The 7,396-nt window shown below is 44.2% G+C and overlaps 1 protein-coding gene across 1 annotated transcript; it reads left to right on the top strand.

Annotated features, from left to right (window-relative positions):
• Nucleotides 1–93: 93 nt before the first annotated feature.
• PHOX2 (Octicosapeptide/Phox/Bem1p (PB1) domain-containing protein / tetratricopeptide repeat (TPR)-containing protein) lies at nt 94–2,501 on the top strand. Its single transcript, XM_078581857.1, has one exon. It carries the CDS (start codon nt 215–217, stop codon nt 2,333–2,335), a length of 2,121 nt encoding a protein of 706 aa, XP_078437983.1. The 5' UTR covers nt 94–214; the 3' UTR covers nt 2,336–2,501.
• The last annotated feature ends 4,895 nt before the right edge of the window (nt 2,502–7,396 follow it).

Below are 7,396 nucleotides of genomic sequence, written 5' to 3'. Positions count from 1 at the left end.
ATCATAACATCTGCAACCAAACCCTCCCATCAAACCAATCTACATTTTAAACCCCTAAAACGGGCTTCTAGAACCTTCCTTCTTTCCCCTCTAGGGTTTTTGGTAGGAGTCGGGGAACCAAACCCAAATCTCCTTCCCCCTCTCCCCCGCCATATCCAGTTTCCTTCCCCCCTTCTTCTTCCTCGCGAGGGCGGAGCTCCCCCAACCAGCGACAATGGGCAAATCCAGCGCCCGGCGGAAGAAGACCGGCCCCCCCTCCGCCGACCCATCTCCAAAACCACCGCCTTTTCAACCCCCGCCGATACCCACTTCTCCTTCTCCTCCATCTCCCTCTCCTTCTCCCTCAATCGGCTCCGAAATCGACTCATCCGTCTTCATCCGCCGAGCCCACGAGCTCAAAGAAGAGGGCAATCGCCGATTCCAGGCCAAGGACTTCTCCGAAGCTCTGGGCGTGTACCAGCTCGGCCTCAAGCTTCTCCCTCGCTCGCACCCCGACCGCGCCATCTTCCACAGCAACCGCGCCGCCTGCCTCCTCCAGATGACCCCCGTCGACCACTCCGCCGTCGTCGCCGAGTGCTCCCTCGCCCTCGCCGCGCAACCCGGCTTCCCTCGCGCCCTCCTCCGCCGTGCCCGGGCCTTGGAAGCCATCGGCCGCCTCGCCGAGGCCGCCGACGACGTCAGCGCCCTCCTCGCCGCCGACCCGGATCACCGCGAGGCCGCCGAGCTCGCCCGCCGCCTCCACGTACCCCCCGCCCAGCCCAGCCGCCCGTCTCCGGCTGCTCTCGGCGCATCCGCCGTCCGCGGGGCCGCCCCCGTCGGCGGCCTCGGCCCCTGCCTCCCCGCCCGCCCCCCGCCGCCGAAGAAGCCGCCCCCGCCGAAGCCCAATTCCCCGCCGCCCTCGTCTCCGAAGCTCAATCCCCCCGCCGCCGACGCCGCTGCCACCGTCTCGGAGCAGCCACGACCTTCCCCTCCTCCGCCGGAGACCGCCGCCGCCGCCGGCTTGCCGCTGAAGCTCGTCTACGACCACGACATCCGGCTCGCCGAGCTCGGCCGTCGTTGCGGCTTCCGGGCTCTCCGCGAGACCGTCTCCAAGCGCTTCCCCTGCTCCAATTCTGTGCTCATCAAGTTCCGAGACGCCGACGGCGACCTCGTCACCATCACCAGCTCCGCCGAGCTCGCCCTCGCCGTGAATTCCCTCCCCCCCGGCGACACCCTCAAGCTGCATATCGTCGAGGTGCCCCCTGCGCAGGAGCCTCCTCTCCCTGAAGAGGAAGAAGATTTAGAACAGCAGCCAGAGGAGAAGAATCTCGACTCCATGGACGAGAAGCAAGTTGCAGAGGCTGGCATGGAAGGAGGGGAAGATCAAGGGAGACTGAATGAGGAAGTGGTGAAGAGAATTGGAGATTTGGAAGGGAAGAAGGAAGAGGAGGCCGGCGGAGAGGTCGAGATGGACGATTGGCTCTTCGAATTCGCGCAATTGTTCAGGACACAGGTGGGGATCGACCCCGACGCGCATCTGGACCTTCATGAACTGGGAATGGAGCTCTGTTCCGAGGCGCTGGAGGAGACGGTGACGAGTGAGGAAGCCCAGGAGCTGCTGGCCATGGCGGCGGGCAAGTTCCAGGAAGTGGCCGCGCTTGCGCTGTTCAATTGGGGCAATGTGTACATGTGTGCGGCGAGGAAGAGGATGCCTCTCGACCCCGGCCAGCTGCGGCCCGCCTTCGACTGGGTCCGAGAGCGGTACGCCCTGGCCGGGGACAAGTACGAGACGGCGCTGACGATCAAGCCGGACTTCTACGAGGGCCTCCTCGCCCTCGGGCAGCAGCTCTTCGAGATGGCGAAGCTGCAGTGGTCCTTCGCCATGGCGGCGGAGGCGAAGCTCGAGGCGTGGGACTCGGCGGAGACGATGGCGCTGTTCGACGCGGCGGAGGAGAAGATGGCAGCAGCCAGCGGGATGTGGGAGAAGGTGGAGGAGCAGAGAGTGGCGGCGAGCCAGAGGGAGGAGGCTCTGAGGAAGAAGAAGACGGCGACGATGACGACGACGGCGGCGGTGGAGGACGAGGCAGCTGCCATGAGATCACAGATACATCTGTTCTGGGGGAACTTGCTATTTGAGAGGTCTCAGGTGGAATTCAAGCTCCAGCAGGGGGACTGGAAGAAGAACCTCGACGCCGCATTGGAGAGGTTCGGGCTCGCCGGAGCTTCCCAGGAGGACATTGATGTTGTTCTCAAGAACCACTTTTCCAACAGCAATGCCAACACCAAAGAAAAGACCAGTGCTAATGCTGAGGAAGGTGAGAGTGATGAGGTTAACACTCTTTCCCCCCAAGGTTGAATTGAATTTCTGCATCTTCTCTTCTTCTTTTCTTGTCATGGGAAGGGGTGTGGGTAAATGGCTGGCTGGTTGTTCATTTTTATTTGTTTTGGGAAGTTTTATGGATTCCCAGGAAAGAAATTTAATGTATTTTCAACTAATAAGTGCATCTGAATGCTTCCTACTCCATCCAAAACATGGGTCTTGGGGGAACTCCTTTTAATCTTCCTAAAAAATGGACAATTTGCTTCCATGATAATTTCTTGATCTTTCTCTCTGTCCCAATTCCTTTCTATCTCTTTCTCTGTCACTTTACCTCCATTCTTTCCCTATCTCTCCCTCCCTCTCTCTTTCCGTCTATATCCTCTCACTCTTTCTCAGCTGATCACTTCAAACGTTTTTTGGGAAATTAATGTTTTTCAAGTGAAAAGTACACATTTTTCAAGAAATTGTTAATGATCAGTGAAGCTGAATTGCTTCTCTAAATTGGATTCCGGAGAAACAAAAAATTGCAATTCATCTATTTTCTTTCCCTTCCAGAAAATTGATATATTCCTGCTGATTCTGTGTGTGTGGGGAGGAATGGATGTTCTTTTGTTTTTTTAGAGAGTCTAATTTTAATCAAAATTTAAACACTGAATTACCAACAGTGCATCAGATTGCTTCCTAATACTCTATCCGAAACATTGCACTAAACAGGTAGCGCTGAAAATTGCGCTGAAAGTGAACCGTTATACTGTTTTTTGTCAATTAATTGTACTCCACAATAGGACTGTGGGCAATGTGGCCACATTGCCATAAAGGGATCAGGGTCTGACCATGAACAAAAGTCAGGGGATTGACCTCTAAAAAATGTGGGAAATGATCCAAAATAAATAGAAAACAATATCAAAAATTTTTGTCTTGTTATTTGCATGTTGTTATTACACATCAATTTATATTTAGATATTTGTTAAGGCGTTAGATACACAATATTAAAGATATCTCGTTGAAACTGTAAATATTTTTATTTAAATGAAACAACAGAAAATAATTCCAACTCAGTCGATTAGTTTAAAAGCAGAGCAACAAGTTTCCATAAAAAAAATTAAAGAATGGGTCAAAACTAAAATAAAAGAAAAAGTATGAAAAGGAACAGTGTCGTTACTATTATTTCAATAATATTAATTTTTACTTCTATGAAGAATATATACAATGTCTTTAAAAAAAGAACTTACCAAATACTTATAAGAACATGTTCATCATCATTAGCTTAAATAAAACAAAAAAATCAAACATCCAAATAGCTTATAAGCAGTTCCACAAGCTTAAGTCATTGAAGACTGAAAGTAAAACAGTAAAACGAGTTTAAAGCCTTGTTCACCAATCTTCTTTGCCTAGACCCTTTGTAGCATCGTCCTCTCTTGCCCAACACCATCATCATGAGCATGAAGATCATATCCGCTACCAAGCTTGGCCTCTCATAAGAGAATATCACTCTTCCAACAGGGAAGCGGCATTCAGAGGTTGCACTTGTGCAAATTCAGAGTTAGTCCATTACTTAATGCCACGAGGTTTGAGTAATGAGATATTTCCTTTCTACATAGGATGACTGTGGGTCAATGAGGCCTTGAGACAGTATTTCATTCTAAGGACAAAAAGGGTGGTAATGGGGTATTGTCCTGGATTCTCTCAAACATATGAATGTTGTTAAAGTGAGATGTTTGGAAGTTCCTTCATAGGGTCCAACACCATAACAATCACCATATAATTTTCCGGCTTTGTCTTCATTTCATCGTATGCATGGATGAGGGCTTGAACCTGCAGGCTAGTTTTATCCATAATTTCCATAAAATATTTTTGCCATGCTTCAGATATAAGTAAATACTAACTTTGATGTGTAAATCATCTCACAGACTTTGAATAAGGGCACTAACATTTGAGCAAAAAGGATCTAGCAAGCTCCATTATTCTGATGCGATCATGTAGTCATCCTTTATAGGGTTGAGCAATGCACGACACATGGTGCTCTGCACTGAACCGTGTAATGTCATCCGTAGGCAAATCATCTTTTCACCATCATCATACTGTTTTAGGCTCTATCCCTGGTGATTGCAATGCTTTGTCGTAGATTAAAATATAATCATATCTGAAATATGTACGTATTGAAAATTATAAAATAAATATGGCAAATAAGTTTAGCTTCTATATCTACATTGAATCCTTAAAAATCATAAACACCATATCTGCCATGTTGTCCTCAATTTCTTCTAGACTTGGCACTCATTTGCACAAGCATCAATCATTGTTCCTCAAATCTAAAATCATCTTGAGAAGTATAATGTCATTGACTGATGTCCACCATTGACTGTATTATATTTCCAATGTCAAACATCCTAAAGGCATACTTTCAAACAGACTTTGACTATATTAGTGAGATATCATGTGGAACAACGTATAACCTTAATCTCTTTAAGATTATTTCATTGTCAAGAGTAAATCAACAGTATGTTCTTACTATGGATCGGATCAATTCATACTTTGTGCATTTCCGTTTTGGCTCTCACATAATGCAATCTGATGTCATCATGTCCAGCATCTATTGCTTCTTGCACGTGTGCAGGGAGATATCACCATGGTATTATGTATGGAACTTCTTTAAGTGCCCCCCTTGAATTTTTGTGTGGCCATATTTATCATTCATGAATACTTTTCCTTGCGCACATAGTATGCGTTCATATTTACCCTTTAGCGTTATTAGAATTTCCTAGTATTTGTGTTTCAGACATCATCTTGTGTAGGGAGTTAGATCAATTGGCCTTTTAATATCATCCCTTACAATTAATGGAAACTCCATTGAGTACTAAAAATCTCTGGAACAAAAATCTACATAGGATACATATGATGAGGTTGTCACATCATCTATATAGTCTATTATCAATGTATAAAAAATGGTAGTTTGAGCTACGCTTAAAATTAGAATTTTACTCAATAGTAAAATGATGGACTGAGTTCGTAAGGCCATCAACAAAGAAACAAGAAGTAATGATAGATGAAATCATTAATTGTAAATTCATTCAGTAATTTTTAGTTTATCGCCAACATGAATCTAACTTGTAAGGGGTTTTTTTCATTTTTGATTGACTTCTAGATCGAATATTATGTGAATATACACAAAAAATATGATATATGGTGAGATATTCCCACATAGTAAAATGACTTATTCACTGGTTAAGTTTATAAAAAATCTGGAGGCGTATTTTGGTAATGAAGAAAAATGTACATTATATTTTATGCTAATGAAATAAGATTCTCAAGTACATGAAGTCTATGGTTTTTATCTCAGCTTCAGTGCAATATGCCTTTGAAGATCAGTAACATCGCAGTTAGTGATGCCATAATCACATTTATTGCCAACAGTTCTTAATTTTTTGAATGCAGGAGGGACGTGGCCCTATAAGAAAGTTCTTTTTTGTGCAATAAAAGCAATGCGAAGATCAAGGCTAAAAAATTCAAAATATTAATTGTTTAATTCGTTCTCTGTTCAAAAAGACAGCGGTGTCCAATGTGTCGCGAGACACCTAGCACCATGTGTACATGTGGTGCGCATCTGTCTACCTTTTATTGGTTTTTAAAGGAATCACGTTGACGCAATAACGCGTCTCCATGATAGACGCATAAGACTTGTAATATAATTGAATAGTTAATCATTTATTTTTTGTCAGTTTCATAGTTGAGAATGACGAGGACAAATTTGGGCCAATCATTGCATTAAATGCCAACATTTAAGGACAAAAGCTCAAGATGTGATGTGGTAGTCGTGCCGGAGATGAGGAGAGAGAAATATTCACATGATGTTTGGAATCATCCCACTTCCAAGCTTAATATTTTATAATCCAGAACTCCGATTGAGCTGAACTTTTAAGGTATCTTCATGTTCTAGTCCTCTATCCATCAGTACGGTTGGATCTTGAAATTTAGCTCACTTCCTCCTTGAGAGGCAGAATGAAACAAAGTAAAGTTTTGAAGGTCTATCAAGAATATTCTGTCTTGAGTGCTTGGAAGGGATCAACAGAGAAGTGGGGAGGTTGTTCTACATCAAGAAGATCCCTTGATCCCAACCGAACATAGGGATCTAAGGTTAGTCTCTTCCCTTACATTAGTCATTCTTCAACACATTCATTTAGGTAGATCATCCACCATCCATATCCATCAACATCTATCACCCATTCCTATCAATCATCATCTACTGTCCACCTCACGTGTCACCTATGTCATCATGATCTCATCACATGTCTCCCTATTCTTTTATCTAAGGAAACCTAAGTCACTATATATCTCCATTTCACTCATCACTCTACTCATACTTCCACTATTGTGTCTCATACCATCATCTTTATCCTGTCTAGCCTTCACACCTGCCTATCTTTTATTCAACCCCAAATCAGATACTCTTTATCATTAGTTCTCATTTCGTCTTATCGCCACTCCGCATTTTACTTCATCGTAATCTCAAGTTTTAACTTGCTTTCATCACAACCCATCACTCGTGCATTACTCATCTCATTCTTATTAAATAGGAGTCATCCAATCTCTAATCTCTACCTTCACCCTACCACTACCTCTTACACTATATGAATCCCTTCTCGTCATCTCAAATTCACCCTATACAGAGAGCTGTTTCCCTAAGATATGTTCCCTTCCTCCTACCACTTCTTCTTACACTATATGAATCCCTTCTCATCATCTCAAATTCACCCTATACAGAGAGCTATTTCCCTACGGAGACGACCCTTTCTCATGACCATCTAGTCAAATTGTTCATGAGTAAAGCTTGAATCCACATAGACATTTTTCACCCTAATTTTGAATTCATCAATTCAATAAAATGATTTATGTTTGAAAATTTATATTAAATGGTCTAGAAGGTATTTCATGCTGAAAACATTAAGGTAGCTTTGTTTCTCGCTTATCTATCCTTTCATACCCTATGATCTATAAAGAGAGCCATATATCCATCTAAAAATCACTTTGGAATCACTTCTAATTTAGTAGGAAAAGTGAAAGAAATTAATTTTGAGGCCCATAAAGTTTTCTTGGTGT

This window comes from Wolffia australiana, chromosome 10 (genome assembly GCF_029677425.1).
Source record: "Wolffia australiana isolate 7733 chromosome 10, ASM2967742v1".
Lineage (NCBI taxonomy): Eukaryota > Viridiplantae > Streptophyta > Magnoliopsida > Alismatales > Araceae > Wolffia > Wolffia australiana.
This window is presented reverse-complemented; position numbering and strand designations above follow the sequence as displayed.